At 41.4% G+C, this 25,668-nt stretch overlaps 1 protein-coding gene across 1 annotated transcript in view; it reads left to right on the forward strand.

The window, feature by feature from the left end:
- The window catches only part of LOC126847339 (zinc finger protein 395), a 31,452-nt gene extending 6,000 nt beyond the window's left edge, over positions 1–25,452 (forward strand). The window contains exons 3-8 of the mRNA XM_050587480.1: positions 1,588–1,757; positions 4,709–4,926; positions 23,823–23,923; positions 24,386–24,537; positions 24,662–24,765; positions 24,975–25,452. Of these exons, the coding sequence (XP_050443437.1) occupies positions 1,588–1,757; positions 4,709–4,926; positions 23,823–23,923; positions 24,386–24,537; positions 24,662–24,765; positions 24,975–25,175 (946 nt within the window). The 3' untranslated portion in view covers positions 25,176–25,452. The remainder of the gene's footprint in view (positions 1–1,587; positions 1,758–4,708; positions 4,927–23,822; positions 23,924–24,385; positions 24,538–24,661; positions 24,766–24,974) is intronic.
- Positions 25,453–25,668: the final 216 nt, after the last annotated feature.

Consider the following 25,668-nt stretch of genomic DNA (forward strand, 5'->3'; position numbering starts at 1 on the left):
CGTGCCGATTTTTATAGCGTACCCTAGGTCGCGGCCTTTATGCGCGATGAGAGTGTTTTGAAATCTGGTTTTGGTCGGCGGTGGTGCACGCGCATTACACACGTCTAATATAATATATTATAAAAACAATAATCAAGTTCAATAAGATTTCGCAAGGTTGTCGCCGGCCGTATGTATATACGTACAATAATATACCGGTTGGCGGCGGCAGAGCGCAGGTGCGCTGCACCGCCACCGCCCAACGTGACAGGATTGTGTTAAATAGGCATGCACACATGTCCTAGTAGTAGTACTAGGTTATACCGGGGGAGGGCAGCGACCATGAATGAGTCGCGGACCGCCGGCGGTTGTTATTATAATATATTATTGTTGTGTTTTGGCCTACTTTATACTTGTGCACTTCGTTGTGGGTACTATGATAATATATAATGATATTCAACATTTTTGTTTTCTGACGTTTCTCACTGCGAGCCGCTTATTAGATGTGACAAAAAAAAACATTCGAGTATAATAAATAATATAATATAACACTAAATGTACGTTGTATTGTACATTATATGTTTTACCCGAGAAGACGCACGACGTACCTACGTATAAGTTTTAAAAATTTAAACGCTCGACCGTAGATTTTCTTTTGTAACAATTTGTTTTCTCTACCCATTCATTTATTATTATTACATGTTTAGGGATAATAGTCCGAGGGGTCTGGACGGGGGGGTGGCTATCGTTTGTTTCCTTTTCACGCACACAACAAGTGCCCTACAGCGGCGCGTATAGTAATTGTTGTGCAAATAATAATAAAAAAATCGCTCGGCCATTACGGTGAACGTGTTACGCAACAATGGCGGACGTTTATTTACATATTGTACGCGACGTGTACTTGCTCGTTATCCACTGACCATCAGCAGTGGGCATGATCTGTACAGACTATAGATCATAATTTTTTTTTTTTTAAATACATTTCATTCTTTCAACATGATGTATGCCGACCGTCGGTCTTAACGGGAAAATTCTGGAAAACTAGGAAGAATGATTGAAAAGGAAATCAGTTTAACAGATCGATGATACGTTCAGAAACAAAAGTTTATTGGATTTAAGCATATCACATTGTATATTTTTTCGAATTAACAATTGGCTGGTTAAAAAAGTTCTAAAAAAAACACTTTCGTTTTTAGTTTTTCGGACTAATCCTTACGCGTCAAGACAATATTGACTGTGCAGTGTGTGTTTGGTAGCTGTTATTTTTTACTGACACGTGTATTGGCGTAGGTAAAATGATAATATTCAGTGGCCATATATAAAATAACGAATATCGCGGCCAACTGACATCCTTGGGTTAGTTAAATATAGAATTCGTACCAGGTGTGCGCGAACGATTCTAGTCCAGTCGTTTACCCTGACCTTCCATGACATTAACACGTCGCTTTGAGTAGTATTAATGTATACATAAACAAACAATTAAAGAAAAACCGCCGCGGACGTCGTTTATAATCGACCGCCGCGGCCGCTTCGGCGGTCAATTTAATAATTCTATCATAGCCATATCGATAAAGTTGCTTAATTGTTTTTTTTTATGCTTGTATTTAGATCAAGAAAACGCCGGCCCAGCACCAGCCAAGAACAGGACGATGTGCGAGAAGAGGAAATGAAAGACGACGACGACGGCAATGAACCGAAAGAGGAAGAAATGACAGAGTGCACCGCGGCCTTGGTGTTGATGAGCCTGTCGTGCAGTCCCCACTCGCCGTCCATACAAGGTCGGTATATTGTTAATGTGCGCGTGCGAACGCGTGTTTAAATTATTCTTTTTTTTTTCGCCAACGGTTAAACGAGTCGAGTCCTTCGGGCACCGTCGATTTTCGCAATGAAACCAAAGAAGAAAAAAAAAAAATCCGATTTTCGTCGGCTATTTGTAGTGCGCGTTGGTGGGTTACTCTCACCGAACGGCCAAGCCGGGCGTTTTCCACCAAAAGAAAACCGATTATTTCTCAACGGAAATTCCCCCGGTTGCTATAATAGTGTTCCATCGGGGTGATGGCTTGGCCGAAAAAATGGTACACGGTGGGGAATTATTTGTACGACGTCGGGGATTTCACTTTCAGTCATGCTCCACAACGTCCTTTCTCCACGGTTTCACAACTCGCGGTCGAAAACAATTTTTTTTTAATTTAATTTTTATTCATTCGCTCAACGCCGTGCGGCGGCCAACTCAACACCCGTGAATGCATAAAATAATACACGGCCGATTTTTTTTTTTTCAAACGGGCCCCAGCCAATTGGTGCGCTTCAGGTGTTGTTATAGGGTGGCGGCAGTATACCTTGTTATTATTATGCATATTATACATTATGCGAGAACACACACAGGAAGCTAAAACATGCAATCATCGTTTCTGGTAGCCGCCCACCGCAGGGACTCTGTGCGCGGCGCTCGTATTAATTTCGATTTTTTTTTTTTCCATTTCCAGTGCATTGACACTACTGTTGGACATGGACTGGCCCCCAGTGCGTTGACCTCTAATATTTATGCTTGACCATAGGTATGTGCCAGCGAAGGAAAACCGAACGGGCGTAAACGTACACACATCATCATGATGTACTTAAAATAATAATAATATTACGCACACTTACGGGCCTATTCTAAATCAAATCGGACGGGCCGCCATCCGTCTGTATCGGAGTGCATTGCCGAAGGGGGTAACTGTTATTGCACGTCTTACCGTTAGGCGTTCTTCGCGTATTCAATTTATTTTGTACAAACTAGTAGGGTCAAGGTGGGAGGGGGTAGTTGTAAACGAACGGAGAAAATGTTAATTCCATTTCGATACATTACCGTTCTATAATTATTATAAGTATTCGTTTAAAATTGAAAACTGTCAATTACTTTATTGAAATAATATACGATTTACTACATTTGCCGGGTTTGAACCCGATGGTTCGCGTTAGCGGCACGATAGGTAACAACTCTAATTAGTATGTTTGGGCTCTTATCCGGTCTCCCCCGCTCTGTTGTCGCCGTCTGCCATCTGGCGCGACGTTCCGTTGTCGCGCACCAGGCTCGGCGTTACTTAACTTACTCGGCCGCGCGACGTATGGACTCGCGCATATTTCCATTTGTGCGGCGTAGGTACGCGCGAGAGAGTTGCCCAACAGCGGCCTAGATTCTGCGGTAAAAGTGAAAAGCAAGCTTTCTATAAACGAGCGAGCGCGCGTTATGTCGTGTACGCTCGATGGCGCGCGAGGTCTCCCCCGACCGTGTATTGTGCGTGGCGTTTCGTAACCGGGACAGTGTTAAGGACGGCAACCGGTCTACACTGCCGGCCGGCCGGCAGGCAGGCAAGCAGCGTGGACGGAATGGCGGGGGCGATTCGTGCGAAACGCCCGACATTGATGCGACAAGGACGCCGCTCCGTACTCGGAAACTGTGTCGCCGGCCGGCACACGCTCCCCCCCCCCCTTCCTGTGACCCACACCGTGTAAAAATAAAAATGACACGAATTATTTTTTTAGTTTTCAAAGCTCGGACACGTGTGCCCCGTACACGTCATGTTTTATAACACCAGCTCGACCGTAAAGGGTGACTATAGAAGAAGGTTTGGTGTTTGGCCAAAATGTCCGTTTCAAAACATATATTGGGCAGTCAATATCGTTTTTCACTATTCTACCTAACCGAGTAATAAGATTCCCCCGTAACCTTGTTTGCCCCGCGTCCGCCGAGACAATAATAATAATAATAATAATAACAATAATATTGAATATCATTTCGAAAACCGCAGCAAAGGTAAAGTGATAAGCACACGCGAACGCGCCGGGCTTCTTAAACGTGTTAAGTCTATTCGATACGCGTGTAACAACACTCGACACGAGTATTATCTGTGATCCGCCAGTAACGCGACACCGCTTTGATATATTTCATTATTATTATTATTATTAAAAAAACTCTTATTTATCTATGCATTTTTTGCGCGTCGGTCTTCGCGTATGAACATAATATTGTAAATACACACAAGATACGTGATCCTCCTTGCGGCTCTGCCGTTATCGCGAACTTAGATTGCGGATTAACGCTAAATTATTTTGCCTTTCCATAGCTTGGTCGTCGCGCGTGTACGTTTTACAGATCTTTTTATGTACACAGTCAAGTTGCAACGGTACTATTATTAGTACAAATATTATTATTACTATTATTATCGGACGCGTTTATACAACACGAGAGGACGGCGGCGGTGTTCTTAACAAAAGGAAAACATTGACATTCACCTGTACATACAACAATAATTGTAATAATATAATCGGTTACGAATAATTGTTGTTATAACGTCGAGAGTTATAACAGCCGGTGCGTGCGTCACCGGCGTTTTCCTTTTTCCTACAAATGCAGCCGCCGCCGCCGCCGCCGCTGATCATACAGCTTGTATATATGCATGCACCGCGCGCGCGTGCGTCCCACGCGGAAACTTGCGTCATTCCGACCGGTGACGTCACCGCCGCCCACGACTTTTTCCTCATCTCGGATCGCTTGCGTACGCGTGTGGGCGTCGCGCTGCAACAACAACATGGGTATGCCACCGCCGCCGCGTAACTCGTTCCGTACCGGCGGCGCACCCATTTCTCCACCGTCGACGTGTCCCTTTACCGGCACGTCGACGACAATTGCGCTTTTGATATTATATTTTAATGACTAATCGTCAAATGCCCCCGGTGTGTACAGGACGCATGATGATGCGATGCAAGCAACAGCCCGAATCGCTGTCCACAAGCCCGTCCACGTCAAGCGAAGGAGCTTTCTCGTGCCGCAGCTCGCCGTCGCCGCCGCTCAGTGAATCCAGCTCGTCGGCCGCATGGAGTGGTCAGGGCTTGCCGTCAGTCGTCGACGAAGGTATCGGACTGACCGACGACGATTTCGAGGACGTACCAAAAAGGAAAAAGGTCAGTGTTAGCATTTGATGACGAGTGACCATTGTGTACTCGATGGTGCCATATTTTATTTCTGTGGCTTGGAGCAAGAAAAATTGACATTGTCAATTTTGTGCATAAACGATTTAGTCCGCTAATTGCAAAAATTGAATCATTCTTTATATACCGTAAAAAATCACACTCTGAGGCCAAAAAATTAATTACTCATGAAGAGTTTGATAAAAAAATTAACATAGAGCCTGATGGAAAATAAAAACGGCAAAGCTCATTTTCCGAAAGTTGCAAAAAATGTGACATTGGCCCTTCTTGCTCCGAGCCACAGATTTATAAAAAATATTCGTATCACATAAAAGGAGTCGACGCGCATTTTGGTGCTTAGAATTTTAATATATACAAGGTGGTTCATAAAACTGGACATTTCTTAAAATAATTGCAATTTTTTAACTTTCTATTTAAAAAAAAATTAAGAACGATTTGAACAATTTACGTTGTTTAGTATAATTTTGTACATTGTATAACTTGTCGGTTTTGAATTCAGACATTAGGTTTAAACGGCGGATATCTAATGGTCTCTAATCGGTTAAATGGTTGATGTAATATTATATTTAGAGTTTCTGCGTTTTATTGGCCAACTGCTTAACTTGCTGTAAACTGGACGTCGTTGGTGTTGTCGTCGAAGCGTATGGCGACGTTTCTATGTCGGTCGTCGTCGTTGTTGTTGTTATTGTTATTGTTGTTATTATTATGTTTTTCTATCAACTTTGGCGCCTTATACCTAACTCTACCTACCTGCATTATGTGTGTCCACTTGTCAAATTTATTGTTTTCACGCGGTACACTTCCTCCTTTCTCCTGTGGCGCTGCTGCACTAATATCACAATTTAAATGCGAAACGTTGTGAAACGCACTAGTAGGTATACAACCGTATATTATAGTATATAGTATAATACAACTCCAAAGCCGCGGCCAATTCCAGTCCATTAAGGTTTAACGCAATATATATTAAAATATATGTATATATATATATATTGACGTATCCGCAAATTATACAGATTTTTGATGCATGTGTGTAGTTTTTTTTTTTGCTCTCACGCGTTGATCGTGGTCAAGCTACCAGAAATTTTACACACATACACATGTGTAGTCTTTGGTCGGAATTAATGGTTTAACTACGTTTAATGTGTATGCATATAAAAAAACCGTTTCGGGCGCTACAAACCGTGACGGGTCTAACCTTAATCGAAAGAGTTTATTCAAATAACAAACGGTTTTCGAAACGCGCAATAACATGTCGTTTGTGTGTGAATGTAGAATAGATTAAAAAAAAATATGTGTGTGTGTGTGATAATAATTTAAGGCTGTTCACAGTCGGCAAACGTCTCATTATACAAATCGTCATAGGGTAGGCAGGCGGGCATGGATCGAATGAATGAATTAATTTTAAACATTGTGTTTGTTTTAACGGTAGTTTGTGTGTTTTTTGGAATTCTCCATAATATTATATTTGTAATAGAAAGGAAGACGTCGTTTCCGATTCGGCGGAGTAACCTAGAAGTGCAGAAGGGGTGGGGGAACGGAAAAGAAACATTATCATTCATTCACCCCACTTGACTGGTCGCCAATGATACTGTACACGGCAGTGTACATATTTTTTGATATTATATGCCCTATGATTTGTGTAATCAATTTTAACGCCTAAATTATATTTTGGTTTCCCATCGAATCGAATTCTCATTAGTCAAATGCGTTTAACGTGCACACACTGACTGTTGTGTCCCGGTTAGTCTATTCTGTGGTCTCATCAAAGTATCAAAACTGAGTTGAACTTCCAAGATATACCGTCGATAATGCTATGGGCGTTCACATAAGGAGCATTTGTCTGTGTTGTAATAATTTCCTATTCGTCTTGTATATTTTCCGTCCAACCTTCCATGTAAGTTTCCACCGCCAAAACTATAGTTTTTTCACCCCTATTAACCGTATTTGTATTGCTTACAACAACTTACCTCCCTCTTTTGATATCTTTCATGACTGCTTTTTTCATTTAAAATTGGCTTTAACCCATAACTGATTTAGGCCCATTTATACTTAATCATTTAATTAACGTCTTCTTTATATTTTGTTTGGTACCGTTTATAATTCTTAATTTGTAATTTATTTATTTGTATGCTACACTATTGCCTTCGGGGCGTTAAATATATATTATTATTATTATTAATATTATATGGAAACGTGTCTCCGATTTCGAAATTGAGTGTCTCGAGACCTAAAATTATTTTTGTTTTCGACGTTGCTCTGGAATTCGTATGAGATTCGAGTACTGCATATAATATAGTCGGATTTTATTATGATAATAATAACAATAATTATGTGCCGGTAGACCTGGGAAGATGTCTGATAATATCGTTGTTATAATCATTTTTTTTTTTTTTTTAGAATTATTTTATCAACCACGGTTGGCTTGGGATAAAAACGATTTGCTCGCGTTTAAACAATAATCATTGCCTCGCGCTGTGGGCTATACACGCTAAACGAGCCTGTTGTCGTTATCCGTCATATAACGTTAATGGGCGATAACCAAGTACAACAATAATATTATATATATATATATATATGCAAGTACGACGGCAGTAAAACGGGGCTTGCGCACAAAAACAAACAACAAAAAATACAGTGGCGTTTTCATTTGTTTAGACCCAACAGTCTACTGAAAATATGGGAGTCGTGTGTGTACCCAAATAAACCTAACTAATCCGGCTTTCGACCTTTAATTATTACCGTTCAATTAAATTTCCGTTCTGATAGATGGCGCACGGTCGTCGTCGTCGTGGTTTACCGTGTCAAGGATAGCGACTGTCTCCTAACCCGGAAATGGCGGTGTACATAAACGTATAGCTTGCAGACTTTGCGCGAACTTTTGGGGGAAAAAAATGTCTGAAAATGTCTGATATTCCAATTAGAAATATTGGTAGGGCTCGAGTGTTTTCTCCGACACTGGCAACATCGAGAGTATAACAATAAAAATTGTCTCTGGTATTGCGTTGTATCTGTAATAATAAAAATCGTCCGCCCAAGGGACCACCGCCGGCTTTTTGTGCTCGTCTGGGAATTCCACCCTGACAGAACGAACCGGTTTTGTGTGCGCAAGACCATCGCCCTTTACACAGCAGCCTCCCCCGGTCAAAACAGCTGTTCCGTCTAGGTTCCTGCTGCCAACGCACCGATGCACACGGGTTTCGAAACAACAAAAACACGGCTAGAAGGTTAGGAGGAGGAGGTGTACGACGTGGAGGCGGTTTGTACTTGGAAAATTTTTATAATCCTACTGCAATAAAAACTACCGGTGTGTTTTATGCGGTACAGCCAGTTGCATTGTGTGTGTTCTAATAATTGCGTTTTGTAGTTGCATTACTACTAGAGTTATACTACTACCATACACTCGAGAGTAGTGCATCATCAGGGCCGTTTGCATTCGGTGTTTTTTTTTTCTTTCTATTCGTATCGGATTGCACGCGAGTCCTTGGACGTGTCGATTTTTTCATTATTGTTATTATTACTTTATTTTTATTGTTGCAACTGCAGCCTTGTCGCTGCGGCCGCCTGTTTTTCGCAATTGCATCCAGCTGGTCTGCGAGTGCGCGCGCACTACCAAACGCAGCCAAGGCGCGTTGCACGCGTCAAGGCGCGTCGCCGGGCGGTCTGTGCAATTTTTATTTATGTAAATTATATTATTGTGCATTGCCGCCGCCGATCCGTGTCGTGGCCGGCTAATTTTAATACGAATAATAACAAGCACACGAACGAACGCGCACGGCCCTCAGCAGAGTCCGTTCGTTGGCGGTTTCGTCGTAGCGGAAACGGGCGACGGCCAAAAAAACCGATTATTTAGATAGACATTCGTAGTTTCACAAGGCCTGGGTGTCTGTGTTTGTTTATCAATTAACCGAGATAAGGGTTCAGATCTCGACAGCAGTGTGTACACTGCAGCACTGGATTGCTTAACCGTATCGCGTTCCAAAGTGCAAAGTTTCTGTGGTTATGGGAAATTAAAAACCGCCAATGTTTATTGTTTACACTCGCTTGAATCTCGTTTGTATAGAAATATAATAATATGTATGTATATGTACATTTTTTTTTGTCCCGAAACCGGTTCGGTGTTTTGAATTTTATAAACACTACGAAACGCTTGCGGAGTATATGCAATTGAGTGATAAACAAACATATAAACCTAAGCCAAACGAAGCAAGTTTTCTTCGCGACACACGTGCCGGATTGCACGCGCGCTTTATCCGTCCACAAAGATCTTTGTCCCGCGGCTCACGTTTGGCCGCCCGAACGCCGATGGTCCTAAGGGGGTTGAGAAAATCGGTCCCGCCGTTTTGCGCACGCCCGGGAATGTTCTTTGTTCGTCTCGGCCGGGCTCGCTTGCACGTGGAGCGACCACAGCACGTGTATGTATAATAAGAGGGCTGAACGTGAACGGCGGCCGCGGCGGCGGTGGCGGTGCGGGGCCTGCGCGTTGTACTGCGTCGCAGTTTATTGTACCTCTCCCGTTGTTTCTCCGCCGTAGAAAAACTACGACGCGGACACCGCCGGCACTCGGCACCACGACGGAGGAGAATCGTTGCGTTTTCCCGGAACCGCGGGAAAACCACGACGAGAGGAGGTGGCTGACAAAATACGGAAAGACAATAAAAAATAATTGCGCAACACTCCAGTTGCATACGGTAAGCAGCAGTAGGTATAGGTGGTGTATATCACACGCGCATAATATTCCAGATAATGTTCCAGTAAAACCAACCGGGGTACGGGTGTCGTCGCGTGCGTGTGCGTTGTTGTGTATATGCATATAATCACATCGACATAATAACGGTCCGGGCCGGTACAGATTACCGGCGGCCGGCCGGCGTTCTATTCCCCGAGAACACGTGTCCCCCCTCCCCCGTGCCGGCGTCTCCCGCCACTCGACCGTCGGAGAAGTGTGTTACGACGCAAAAACGCATCTCCGGACCACAACGGGAACCCCCCGTGCCCCCCCCCCCCTCCCCGCCGCAGCCGGTGCGTTGTTTTTGTTTTCGTTGTGTGCCGGTTGCCCACGCGGCGGCGGTCACCGCATTGTCGATGCCGTACGACTGTGTGCGATGATGATGATCATCGTCGTCGTCGTGTTCCGGCCTGTTTGATACCGAAACCGTATAATTCGCCGTTGAAAGGTTAATAACACCGGCCGGCGTCGAGTCGCCCCTCCCCCCCCCCTCTCAAAATCAAGAAAAACGAAATAAAAATCGAACGGAATTACTCTCTTCGATCGAAAATTTGTAATTCGAATTCGTGACGAGATTTACATATTGTTATATAAACGTCGCGCGTCGGTGAACGACTCTTGTGGGGGTCAGCGGCCGGCCGGCGTATGTAACCAATATACCAATACATGCCGGCTCGGAAATATGTTACAATTATTACCTACTTTGGGTACGAGAAAACGTAGTATTGTTGATTACGATGTTCTACCCGAGTTTGCGTTTTCCTAATGAGGTTAACGTTCTCTCCGGAGAGAGTCGTGCGCATTGTGTATCGATATGATAATAATCGTTTTTAAACGACACCCCGGGTTGGATATTTTCCCCGAATGTGAAAAAGCGTAGGACGACGCCGCCACCGTTAACACACCGCGGTATATAGTATTTACGCGCGCAACACAACAAGAGCCCCGGCAGAGTTTCTTGAACTTGTACGCGCCGCACTGTGTTTTGTGTGTCGTCGTCGTCGTCGTAGGGATTGAACGCAATATCTCTCGGCCGACGCAACAAAACACCGGGACTACTCTCCGTCGGGAGTTCGACGACCCCGTGCCGATGCCCCTCCATACCTCCTGCTCCCTCCGCGGACGCCGCGGCCACCGCCTCCCCTCGGTGCGTGCAGTATACGTACATACATACATATTATTATTATTATTATTATTATTACTTTTTTTCCCTCTTTATTATTATTATTTTTTTTTTCCCAATGTTATTTTATTGTCACACGCTAACGCGTACGGAAGCGGACCACAAAATTCCGTGATCGATTTTTCACCGGTTCGCATCGTCACAATGGTTGGTGCGTGTGGTGTGCGTGCAATCCGCCATATTATAATATGTAGCGGTGGTAATGTATATACACAAAGAGACAATGAACAATTAAACGCCCAACCATAATATGTATGTTATATGAATTGCGCGCGATCGACCGCGTCAACCGGTCATTACGACGGCCGGGCGCGCGTGGGGTTAAAAATCGTCCGTCTGTTTACTGCGCGACTGTGGCCGTGTGGCGGCGGCGGCGGCGTCGGCGAACGAGTCGGTGACCTCTTCCCACCGGTTGCTCAAGGCCGTCAATGGCGGCGGCGGCGGCGGTGACGGGCCGTGGCCGGGTGTAACGCACCCCTTGTGTATACTCGCGATGCCTGCCGCCGGTATTCGAACCCGTCCGGGCGGCGGCGGCGGCGGCGAGGGCAACGGACACGGTATAATAACATAGCACACACACACATGATCGGCGGCGCAGGATAAAGCGTTGTTGTTGTTGTTGTTCTTCTTCTTCTTCTGGTTCTTGTTGTGGTTTCAATAGCACCCCAAGTCTGTGGCCTTATAGAGAATAGCAGCAGCAGCAGCAGCGTAGCAAGAGTAATCATATTTTTTTTTCTCTAAATAATATTTTATAATGTCAAGAGTTTGATAGGTACACGAGAGTACTACTCCTGTTGTTTTCCACCGAATACACGTTATTGTACGCGGTATTTCCGGTCTGTAGAAGGAGTTGGTGGGCACGGTGCGCGCGCGACCCCCCCCCCCCATTTTAGGTGAAAACAGTAAAATTGTCTACAGTGGGTTCAGACAACAATGTTTGTAACATAACCGATTTTTATTGGATATTGATATCTCTATACGAGTCCTGTCGTTGCTAAAAGAAAAAAAAAATATTACAATTTTTCAATATTGCAGTTCGCCTGCTGGCTGTAAGTATAACTCTTTGTAATATTTTACATGAGAACTAAATACAAATTAAATGTTCAATGTGTTCTTAAAGGCGTTGTGTTCATTGGCTATCTTCAATATCTCTCAAAAAATTGATAAAACGCATGTAGAATAAGGAGGAGGGTCGATTGACCAAATATCGCATGATCAAAAAATTGTTTTTTTTTTCGGAAAAAATGTGACTTGCGTACGCTTTTGATTCTCACAACATAGTGTATATTTTTTAAATTTATTTTGACAAACCAAAAATCACGAGCTACCGCGGTGTGTGGGTAGTCCGATAATGGGAAAATCTTAACGCTACGTCGACGGCACTGTTTTTTTTTTTTTTGTATTTGTCACTTACCTTACACCGGCTCCGGTATTTGACCTTTTGTTTGCCGACGGCCGTGTGGCGGCTTATAGTATTATTACGGCCATATAACAATATTATTATATACCCGTTTCCTCCTGCACCGGTTCCGAGGACGAGCGGTCGCTTTAAAAAAAAAAAAAAAAATTTTAAAAAAGAACAAGCAAACACTTGCACTGTCGCTTTTGCAGATGGAATGCCGGCGATAAGGGTCAGGGGAGCGGTACCGAAAAATGTAATTGTTTTTTTCACATATTATAGCATATACATATATATGACTTGTACCTATGTGTGTGTTTTCAATACACCCCCCCCCCCCCCGGACCGGTTCGGCTAGACCGACGACCGACTGATGGATATCGATGATTTTGCCGGAATCCTAAACGGTAAAGTATGTATATTATATTAAATGGGAGATAAGCCAGAAACGGAAGAATGAACCACCAGACTGTGTGTGCATACCCACCAGGAAGTAGTCGTAGATTTGACACGTATTCGTTATTGTTTTTAAAAAGCGATTCCGCGCGATATGTGTTTGTAAAACAGTGAGATTTCTTTTTAAACACGAATTTTGTATTGTAAATAGAAAAAAAAAAATCGTAGCGTTTTAATTCCGGCAACACGTGCGGTCAGAGTTATTACAAAATAAAGACAATGACGTTTTATAATACGTACGGTTAATTTTTTTTTTTTTAATTTTTCGTCGCGTTTGGCTTTGTTTTACATATATATATACACATACGATACGATAATGACGTTTGCTTTTAGGCTTCCGAATTATTAACAATACAATAACTATTTACTCAGTTGCTGTACGAAAAACTACCGTTGAACACTTAATAAACCTAATCGGGTGTACGCGAGACAAAAAGACTTGACGAGCGAGCGACAAAGGGAAGATGACAAAAAACACACAATAATTTCAATAATCATTTAATCGAAGGTTTTTTTTATTTCCCCGACTAAACAGAATAGAACTGTTGTTTCTATAATATACAGTGTGTGTGTGTGTGTGTGTACACACTACACGAACAATACCACCGTCCATTGTTGTTCGGTCAATAGCTATTATTTTTTTGGAAAACATAATCGCCGTTGACAAACAAATTTTACCGCGAGGCCTTCGTTAAATTTGTTTTCGACTGTGTTCGGTCGTCGCCCGTGTGTTTGGAAGAAGTCACGACTTGTCCAAAATAATATCACTTCTCGACGATATTTTATCATTATCATTGTCGTTATTATTTCCCCTCTGTCAGGCCGGCTGTTATAACTGCGCATCGCCGACAGCTGATCATCTCTGCCGTTGCTAGGGCCGAGGTTTTTTTTGTTGTTTATTTTTCGTTCAAACCGAACAAAGTACGACGCGCGATGCATCCTTCTTCATCACACGGACCTTATTTTCCTGGTGTGTGTGTGTGTGTTAACAATTAGTGCAATTAACGAGCGCGCATTACTTTTCCCAACGACTCGTTGTTGACATTGAGGAGACGAATAAAAAAAAAAAATAATAACAAAATCAAGTTGACGGGCAAATGTCACGAAAAAAAAAAAAACGCGTAACGGTTGCTTATCCGTTAAGTAGTATAATAAATAAATACGAGGTTATCGCCAAACGATATTGTTGTTGATTTTGTCCCCGTCCAACGAGAGATCATGTCTTGTATTAGCGCAATAAGAAAACACATTTAATGCTTTATGCATTTTAATTTTAAATTGTTTTTTTTTCTTTTTCTAAATACTAATTTTTGAAAACGACGATATTTTGGAAAATCCAGAATCATCAACCGTCGTTTTTTTTTTTAATGAAAATTTTGTGCAAAAAAAATTACAAATTCGCCATCACTGCTGCTGCGCTTTTATTCGACATTTTTTTTTTAATTTCCTTTGTGATGAGCTCCGTACAATTACAACATTATATTATTAACGATGACGACGAGACCTACCTTCAACAAAATCGCGTTGACGACAAGCAACGCGCGCGCTTATGCGCCTTTTTGTTTTGTTTTACTGATGAAATATTTGTACTGTAATAATAGAATAATTTCTAGGACTGCTACGGTTATTATGTAACGCCACAGTTGTAATCTGCATAATATATCTATTGTGTGTGTGTGTGTGTGTGTGTGTGTATAATACGTTGCACAAACACTCGAACACACACACACACGCCACAATTTTATAAATGGCGTCGAAAAAAAGCTGTGGTGAGAGATAGAGAAGAATGAAAAAAAAAAAAAAAAATCATAAGAGCAACAGAAACGGTTGCGTTATTAATAGACGGCGAGGCGGCGGACTATACTGCAGTTGTGTGTGTATAGCGATAATAAGACGAATAGTCCAATTAAACTGGCCGGCTTTTGTAACACTTTTGTGCTGGCTAGTTGTGTGCCGTGTGTCTGTCAAACGTGACGAAAATCTAATGTAGGTATACACAACAGTATACAGGGGGATCGACTTAAACCACTCATTATACCGTATGATTAGATTAAAAAAAAAAATATATATATATATATATATATATATATATATATATATATATATTCTGTACAGGATAATACGAGTTTTGCTGCAGCTGAAATTTCGATGAAATACCATTTAGTTAACTTAATATTGCTGTTTTTAAAATGAAATTGGAAAAGAATTGTTTTTAATTTTTTACCGCTACAATAACAACCGGCAAGATACGATCAGCAATTAAGATGTATAAATAATAATTAAATTGAAACCTTAAACTTACGCACTAATGGCAGATATTATCGACCGGCTGTTCATTTACGACCATAGGTACTTTATTATTTAATAAATATTACAGTTAATTTTTAGGCACGTATGTAATTAATTTGTTGAACTTTAGTGGTGGGACATCTAATGAAGTAATGCAGCGCCCTTAGTTGTTTTTTAAATATAATTTATTATTCTGAATAAATCAACAAAGTGCCAAAAAGTAGGCTAAAAGAAATGGTCCCTGTTAAAATAACGCTTGTTGATAATTGCCAAAACTTTTTAGCTAATGTTACTATTAAATTATGTCATATGTTACCAGTTTTCATGCGTAACGATATTTGTTCAAATAAAATAAGTAATAACACAAAAATAATGACATTCGACAACAATATGCTTAATCAGTTTATAGTTTTTTTTTCTAATTGTGTGTATACACAAGTATAAAATAGCCGACCGCAAATACCACATAATTTCATTATTATCTATGAAAAAATTGTTAAGTAGGATCAGTGGGACATGACGAAGAAAAATGCATTCTACTAGTGAATCTGTTATCTCCCAATAGCACTTACACGAGAGTGCTGCTACTGTGACCTATATCTACACTACACATCCAAAAATAAACAATATTCAATTGCACATTTGTTCAGTAAAATATATAGCTCTTAATAACGTTAACGAAAAATGCTGGTGTTGCTATTTGAATAGAAAAACAAAAAAATGCTAAAAAAATAATCAATTTGCAATGGGGTGGTCGAAACTTGAGAATTTGTAAAAAAAATAAATAAATAATAAGATCACACTAAACAAAGACTACGATAAAAATATTATTATTCACAACCATACATTATGAGGAGGTATAAGTGGATCACTTGAGGTTTTATCTTATCGTCCTGTATAATGTTTTCGTGTGATTGCACCAACGGTGTAATAGACGAGTAATAGTATATTTACTAGTATTGAAATAATAATTTAATCGGTTTTTTTCGCCTTGACTTTAAACGTTAGCTAGTTCTCCTATCCCCAGCATCATCACCTGATCGTCCCGGCCGTATATTTACATCATGGGTTTATCGCGACACACACACACACACACACAAGTGCGTATAATTTATTATTATCATTATTATTAGTATACACACACATTATATTCTACTACTACTACTACTACTACTACTACTATTACTATACGGCCCTCGTGGGGTAACGACCTCAGACCAATGTCATCCAACTGCAAGCCGCCGTAAAAACCACCGTTACGACGGGCAGGCAGAGCACCAATCATCCTTCCGAGTTTCTTGTGCGCAGTTTCGAAACAACAACAAATATTGACCATAATAAATAAATAACGCCACATACATTTTCAACGGAACAAGGGAAAAAAATTAAAAAGAGAATATTATTAACTCTCAACGTCGTCGTAGCACAGCCACTTGCGGTTTTTTTTTGTTTTTTGTTTGCACACTTGTCGTCGGCGGCGGCGTCGGTTAATAATAGTAATAATTATCATCAATAGGCAACAGCTATGTGTATGTGTGTGTGTTGCCGTTACCCGTACGGTTTGTATGGAAATCGCGACACTTGAACACAGGGGGGGCGATAATAATGCATTATTATTTATTTTTGTTTTTTTTTTTTTTTTTTTAAATAGGTCGACAACATCCGCATACGCGCGCCTCGTTGCACAGAAAGACTTAAAAAACAAACAACATACATGTACACAACACGAAGACAAATAAAAAAAAACTTGCGCACGTTTCCTAACGTCTGTCTGTTCACTGTTGGTCGAGGAAGACTTTTTCCAAAGTCCATTATTGCAAGTACTCTATAGAGTGCCTATATATTATGAGCGCAGTAGCCGTGGCCAAAGGTAGATTTTTCTCGATCGATGAACCTTGACCCTGCGCGCTGCTTTGTGTGATTGCACACGTGCAAAACGAAGGACGGAAAATATATAATAATAAATAATTAGAATACAACTTAACCCTATAACCCTTAACCCCTCGCTGCACAACAACGTTCGATATTTTGAACAATTGAAAATTTCGCGTTTTCCGCGAAACTAAAACTCAAACAAATTTGTTTTTCATTTTTTTTTTTAAGTAGTACGATTAAGTCCGTTTTTTTTTCGAACAACAACCGTGCGGTGAAGGGTTCAATGAAAAACTTAAAGCCTATGTAGGTTTAAATAAAATAAATCATGCAGAATATAGGGTCAATAGTACTTAACCCTATATCGACGGCAGCCGTCGTGATTTGCCGTTGTAAAGATTATATAACGTTATGGAAGCTGAGAATCACTAATTGACCGTAGATAATTAATAAAGAGATGAGACGCCGCCTCATAAGTAAATGATAGGACGTGGTCTGAAGTGCATTATTGGCCCAGTAAGTTATTGATACTTTACCAAAAATATGAGCTTTATTTGGTTTATTTACACCCAACAAAATTCAACCGGACCAGGCTTTTTAACAAAAAAACATTTTTGGCGCTCTGATCGTAGTGCTTAGGTACAAGGTACAGTCTATAAATCATAAAACATGTACTGCTTAGGTATGGTGTATGCTGTAAAAAAAAAAACACCTTGGCACCTTAAATAGGGTATGAATTATGTGGTAACTGATTACACGATATCATTGTTGTTAGTCGAAAACATTAGATGATAAATGATAAGAATTACTATTATTGTAATTGATGAATACTAGTTACCTTACCGTCGTTACCGTACGGGTAAGTGGTGTTCCAAAGATTAACTCAATATTATGATGATGATATCTATTTTTTTTTTTACCGTCTATATTTCCAGCCACGAATTTACCTTGGAAATTGACATTGATGGCAAAAAACAAAAAGTATTGGAAATTGACGTACCTACAATGGCCATTTTAGTATTTGTAGTTGTGGTTGATGTGTACGCACTGCTTGTCATCACAACTTATTCAATAATCTATGCCTTGCGAATGCTTAATGCTATTTATATTTTTAACAGTGTTTTAATTTATATTTTTGAGTCCCAATTGTTTTTCTTAAAAGATTACCATTGTTTCCTTCAAGGTACAGCTGGTATATTATATTATTATGCGTTTTTGCTAAATAAATTGACAAATATTTGTATTGTTTTTTTTTGTCTGATTTAATCGGTTTTGTCTGATAACGACTGGTGTCTATTGTGAAGTACGTTTGTTGTACCGTATATATAGATGATAATAGGTACGTCACGCGCATACTTTTTTTATGGGATTTAAATTTAACCTTTAATTTTTTTCGTTGTTGACTGATGGCCATATTTTATTTTTTTTTTTTATTGTCAAACGATGACGCGCGACGATGACCACATAGTACACTAATTACATTTTAATAATACCGGAGACGACATTTTGGTATTGAAAGAAAGTCCGAGGAGGTTACTATACCTTGTGATACTATAGACAGGCACGAGTGTGTTATAATTATTATTATGGCGTATATACAATATTAATATGTACGTGTGGGGAATGGCATTCCATCGGGTCGGATATGTTTTTTTATGTAGAGTAGGAAACCGGTAGGCCAAGTGCATTAGTTAGTTATGTGTGTTTGTAGTTTAAAAATAATAACAATAATAATAATGAAAGGAGGAATACCTTGGCCGTCTGCCACTGTAAATACAGCGAGGGGACCTACTAGAAGTTTACACAATTATCGTGCACAAGTGCAAACAAACATACGTTCGCCACTATTGGCATAACTTGTGCGAAGGTTATGTCAACCGCTAGAAATCTAGAACGATATGAGTATGCGTTTTTTCCCCCCATTGCTATATTTGTGTCTGCCAGGCCCCCGGCATAGTGATTTCCAACTCTTGTGCGGGCTCTGTGAGTTACACGATTCTGTTGTGTGTATGTATCATAACTATACAGCCGTGTCTTCGTCGACGTCTCTGCTGTAACCTTTCGAATGGAAAGTGAAAGTCCACACAATAATCTCTTGTAACATTTAAGTTAGCAGCGACAGCTGCAGCAGTCTCCGGGCTCTTCTAAATGCGGGACGTCCATAAAAAAATAATATGGCTTAAACGCGCAATTATCAATTGCCACATAATAACAACAAGTAATAGAAAATTACAATAACCTACATACAAGTATTTGTGTGCGGGTGGCGGAGTGGCCACAGTGTCGTCGCGCTTTAGGTGTGTCGTTATAGAAATCACATAAAAATCAATCGATAAGAACAAAAAAAAAACCCATTAAAACGTTTAACGGGTGACCCCTACACGGTATGTTTGTCGACATACCGATGTGAATAATAGATAATGAACAAATAAAAATTACTTTCGGTTTGGTATTCACTACCGGGTATAGTAAAATTGCCGTTAAACGGATAGTGTCCTAAACGACCGGCGGCCAATGGTTGTGTGCTACACGTGCCGTCGTATAATATATGCACTATGCACGCGCGCATCATCACCCGTTTTAAGCGTTCAAATAATATGTTTGTTTTTTTTTTTTTAGAAATGTTCACCAAGTCGTACAAGACAAACGGTGTAACGGGAGAGTGGGGATTTTATTTAGTGCGTGACTTCGCACGCCGAGACCTTGTCTTAATTTTACACAAACCGACCTTCCGGTGGTTTTTTTGCCAAAACGTTTCGGTGACATCATCGTGTCGATATTGGTGTTGCTTGAATTTGGCAAAACCCGACTGTGGCGGTGCACGGCACTGTGTGTTAATTACACGCATTCATTATTCAAACGCAAATTGGATTTTGCCACCGGTGGAGACCGCGTTTCGTCTATTTTCGAGTAATCGCCTTGGAATAGGTTGGCCGAGTTCTAAGACGCCGCAACCTTTATTCTTCCCTCTCCCGTCAATAGCAATCACAATAATTATTGTCGTTCGCCAAGAAAACAATCGGTGGGCGCGCCCAAAATTTAAACGATTTCGAGACGGCAATTATATATATATATATATATATATATGTGTTTTTTTTTTAAAAATAATTCGAGTATTGTCATAAGCGAGCTTCGCGGCCGGCCAAAACGGTCAAGTCTTTTGTAGGCCAATTATTACCGTGGTCGCCATACGCTGCGTATACAGCGCGCACAAAATGTGGCAATAATCACACATTACACGACGTACGCGCGCGATCTTGGGCCTTCGTCTTTTACGCCTTTTTTTTTTTTTTTCTTCATCCCAGTTAGATATTACATATTATTATTGACATGACGTGTGTGGATGAGCAGCGTGGAGATGCTGTATAACCGGCTTTAGAATGCGTCGTTTAGTAATTCGATGTGTGGGGCGGGCGGATGGCGGTGTGGCGGATGCGAGAGGAAATACTACATTGCGCGGTATGTGCGCCTTGCACGCCGCCAAATTGTCGTTGATCAAAATGGACGACAACCGCGATGAGTAAGGATAGATAGATAGAGAGAGAGAGAGGGGAGGGCACCAAAAGGGTATACGGCGAACTAGGTCTTTCTGTTTGTGTGCGCCGCGCGAAGCTTCACCGCTGGAATCGGGTCGACCTGACCCAGTTTCGCCGGCCGGCAAACAGCCGCTGTGTGTGTGTGTGTGTTTAGTCAGCCGTATTGTAAGCCGAATGTTTATTATTATGCGCTTGCCTTGGCCTCCCCGACTCGCCCACCGGTTTCAGCCGGGCCCGTAGTATAGTAGTAGCGCAGACGAATAGTAATAATAATTTATTCCGGTCATAGTTATCTCACGATTGTTTGTCTTATGTCCGTTGCATTTTTCTGTACTCTATTCACGCGCCGTTTTGCGTCGTGACATAAGTCGTACAATTTGCTGCGCCGTCGAAACCGACAAACGATATTGACACGTACGCTGGGGAATCGGCCAGAGATTCAGATAATAATAGTATTATTATTACATCGTGTGTTGTTTAGATACAAACGAATATTCATCGTACACATCCGCAAAGTTACTAAACCCTATTTTTTCATATTACTGCGTGCTAGATGGACAGATTCGGTGAATTCTATCCATGCGCATGCATCCGTCTTTCTACGGACAATTTTACCGCGCACTGGGCGAAGGGGCACACGTGCGCTGTGTTTTTCCAGGGACCGTGGAAGTAGGTTACGACGCCGGTGACCCGGTTACACGTTGCGCTTGCCCGTGGGGGAGAGAACGCGCTTTGTTTACGTGCCCAAGTGTGTTCCCCTGTAAAACTGCTGCAGATCGATAGCGTTTATGTATGTTGTGTACTGTGTGTGATGCTATGTGCCGGCGGCGAAGGAGGGGAAGAGGACACCACGACCCGCGATGCAGCTACCATTGTTTTGATGACGGCGCAAACGGCGGGGTGGGGCATGCGACTCCGCGAAAGTTCCGCCGCCGCATCACCGGGTGCGGCGGCGGCGGCGGCGAAGGGAGGGGGCGTGTGCACGCGCTAGTCTAAAACATACGCCGGCACGTGGGCAACGGTCGCCTCTACCCGCATCCGCGCGGATGCCACGGAGCGCGGCGCATCGATCCGGCCGGCCGGCCGGCTTTTGTACGGCGGTCCTCTCTTCTTCCCGTCGTGTACGCGGCCCGTGCCTACTGACCTCGTTTTTACCCGGACCCCGAATTAATAGTGTTCCCGGTTTATATACACACACACACACGAGCGCGCGTGGCGCCCGAATGTTGTTGTATATGAGACCGTATTGTATAGGAATTTTCAAACGTTCATACGACGGACGCGCGTTAACAAGCGGCGCGAGTATGTACGGTATTGTGTGTGTGTGTGTATATATGGAACACAGTACGCCGCGCGGCACGGACACGCCACGATAATGATGGCCTCTGTCGGCTTGACCTATTTATTGGCCGTAACGCGCCACTCCGCTGCTGCACCGGCCTCATTTCAATCGGTAGTAGCCGGTCGGCCTACCTCCCCTGCCCGCGCCGCCGTCACTCACAACCGCGGATCGCGTTACTTCTCCATGACCAAAATAATATTTGCCGGCGTACAGTAACAAAAAAAAAATTCACACAAAACGCTGTTTATTTCCAAAAAAAACATAATTTGCCGTTTTACACAAATTTGTGGTCGCTCGCCGCCGGTACTTGGAATTTTGTTCACCATAACGCCGGCTATGTTGTACACCGATACAGCTGTTATCACAGAACAACCGTGTGCGATCAGCTGATCGTTTTTTCTATAGCATCAACTCTGTACAACACGGATTGTCGGTGCACCTTTATTCGACAGCCGATGAATTATATATCTGCATCGCGTTTAATTTCGCCGTCCTTGGATACACACGCCGTCTTAATCACAATTATTGCAATTACTACTAGGTACCCACCCAACTGTTATTGCGCTATTGTTTGGTTTAGTCATGCAGCGCGTGTGCGATTCGATGCACATTTTATATATTTTCTTGGACGCGTGCATCGATAGATTATTATTATTACTGTATAACACATATTATTATTGTGTTTTTAAAATGTAATATTACATAAACGACACTGTCCTGTCACACGTGTATGACCGGCGCACCAATGTACCGGGCCGTTATGTACCGCCATTTTGTGTATTTTATACTTAGAGGGCGTGCTCTAATATACAGCTTAGGGTCTGGTTAGTAGGTGACCCGGTAAAAACGCTTACCCTATATTATCATCATTCGTACACGGCGACCGAGGCCGGAGAGAGCTTTACCCTACATTTGCTGGTTGACCTTTTTTATTTTATTTTATAATATGATATTGGCACTGAACATATTATATATTTCTACTTGGGCCTAGAAGAAAATTTAATGATAATCATTTTTTTCCTCGCGTTTGATTCGCGTCCAAGTCCCCCCCCCAATCGGATTCGGAACACTTATGTTATGCGACCGTTTTTGTTTCTGTTTATTTTTGCGTTCAATGCCGACTATATGCAATGTCAATAATATGTTTGCGCGGTGTATTGTTTTCTATAGATGTCACAAAAAATATAAACATAAGTTTTAACGTAACTCGAGTTGTATGTTTTACCGCAACCGCGGGTTGTTATTAAAACAAAAATTGATCGTGTACGGATCGAGTCGTTACGGTGATGCATTTCCGATTGACCTCGACTCGTTTCAAAAAAAAAAAAAATCGTTAATCGTCCGGACAAAAAATAATAATATTTTCACATGCCTCCTCTTTTGCTGTAGAATTTCTATTAACAGTAGAAATCCGGTAATATACAATGTAAACGCTATTATTATTGCCTACTTGTATTTGGAAAATGCACGCGTATGTACCTGAAGGCATTTGTGCAATTAAGGCACAGTTATAATAATAAGATATTATTATATTTGCTGACAAATCTCGTCTTGAATCGCGTGTACCTAATTATAACGCGTTGTGGTGTATTGACCGACAGATTTCTGTGGAAAAATAATTTTATGATATATTACATTAAATTTACATTAAATACTCTACACTGGTAGTTGAGGGGTCAGATTTTGTGTTATTACGCGCGTGTGTTAGACACATAAAATAACAATATAATAAACAACAATGATGCAATCGTTAACGGGTTTAAGTGTACCTTTCTCGAAGCGTTTTTCTCGTTCGGTATAATACACACGAACCGATAACAATGTTATAGTTATTAATTATTGACTTTTGTTTCGTTTTAAACGGTTTATTGTCCGTGTCGGCCTTCCGTTATATTATTATGCTTGTGCGCTATTATGCCGCTGTTGACTCAATCGATTTTGTTCGGACCGAAATATGATGATGAAGTTTATATATACATTGACTTTGAAATATTGACACATATTATTATTATTACTATGATACTGACTGCAGGATTTTATTGATTTTTATTATTTGATGTTTTCAGACGGATTGCCGGTGCGTATTTCAGTGCACATGGCCGGGGTGCGTTACCATCACGACCACCGTTGCTTCCATAGAAGCCCACGTCCGGCAAAATCACTTGGGGTAAGTTTTTCGGGTTAAAGCCAGTTGAAGTTTGTGTTCGTAACGACCGCCATAAAGCTTATATATATATATAAAGACCACACCGCCTTGGCAGCACTGTGTATAGCCTCTAGACAAATGGACGGACATGCTGTTTGTTGTTACAAGATACAAAATCTCGGTATTATAGTGAACCTACAAAAATCGCACGAGTGTGGGCTTCTGAATGGGGGGGGGGGGTGCTATACCAAACAAATCGTATACTCAACCCCTGTACCTAACTTAATATCTATGACCACGTAATAAACTCTGAAATGTCGAACCCCGGGGGCTTTTTGACATATTTGGCACCAATTTAGTCGTTTCTATGAACATCCCTTACGGCAGTGACTCGGGCGGTGATAAAACGACGTTGTGTTACTACTATAATGTGGTAAAGCGTTGCATAACTAATTGGGTTTTTTCTTTTATCGCTTTACACAGGCCTAGACGTGAAAAATCACCTTTGGACGACTCCACTAATGATTCGATAGACGATCACGAGGAAGAGTTTTATTACACAGAAGTGGAACTAGGAGCGGCTTCGTCGCCGCCCACGTTGTCTCACCGGGACATGGCTCGTCCGCCGCACGAAGGTAATAATAAAAACGGCACACTGTGTGTTTCGATTATTATTATTATTTATTATTATTGTTCGACATTGACTTTCCGAGCCGGCTGATTTTAAATGTCGTGTTAAACTTGCTCGTGTTGTTTCAGATCCGGAATATCAAAAGACGCTGATAATACCTCGGTCGGGCGCCGGTCCAATGAACATCCCCAGCACGTCGGCCAATTGGCCGTTCACATCCTTCAACGGACAGGTATACTACTTATATATCGTACAGCTTTAAAAAAACCAAAAACTAACCCGGATTCTCGCCAACTCTTGATAGTTCCAACTCTTGTTTTGTCCCCTCGCGCGTGTCCCCTCCTCCTCGCTCTCCGGTGTACAGCGTTGACCGCGCCATTCTTCTAATGCACCGTCGCTAACTGTGTGTGTATTTTTTTTTTTTTTTTTCTGGAAAAACAGAAGCAGATAAAGATGATGTACCAGAATCTGGGCGGACCCAGGTTCCCGAGTAGCCCCATGCGCAAAGTCCGGGGCGAGACGAAAAAGTGCCGCAAAGTGTACGGCATGGAACACCGGGAAATGTGGTGCACCCAATGCAAATGGAAAAAAGCGTGCACCCGATTTGTGGGCACCATGGAGAACATGGCGCCACTGGCGTAGAACTTACGCTTTTTGCCAATCACACTACGCTAACTGCCAAATTAAACATTTTTTTTTTTTTTTCCTTTTTATAATTTTTTTTTTTTGTCTTTCTAAACGCGTCACACTTCGGCGTTTAATTTTTATCTATTTGAATTTTTTTTTCTCAAAGTTTGTACTCCAATTTTTACGTATGGACAAATTTTGATTTTTTTTTTGTTAATATTATTATACACAAGCGTATAAAAATAAATTTATATATATATACATATATAATATAAATTTTATATTATAACTATATTATTCGGATGTATATAATAGATTTTAAGTAAGTTTTTATCGATTATTATATATATATAGAGTATATATATATATATATATATTATACTTACAACGTAATTTTTTTTTTTTGTAATTAATAGATTCTAAAGCCTTAGTACTTGGAAACAGTTCCTCAGGACGACATATTATTGTTATTAATTTGGCCGGTCAATATATATATTTTATTTTCCGA

The sequence above is a fragment of the Adelges cooleyi genome, unplaced genomic scaffold (genome assembly GCF_023614345.1).
Source record: "Adelges cooleyi isolate 19-005CV unplaced genomic scaffold, UGA_ACOO_1.1 ACOO_flye_CR_arks_rails_tigmint_CR_PRNA_108, whole genome shotgun sequence".
Lineage (NCBI taxonomy): Eukaryota > Metazoa > Arthropoda > Insecta > Hemiptera > Adelgidae > Adelges > Adelges cooleyi.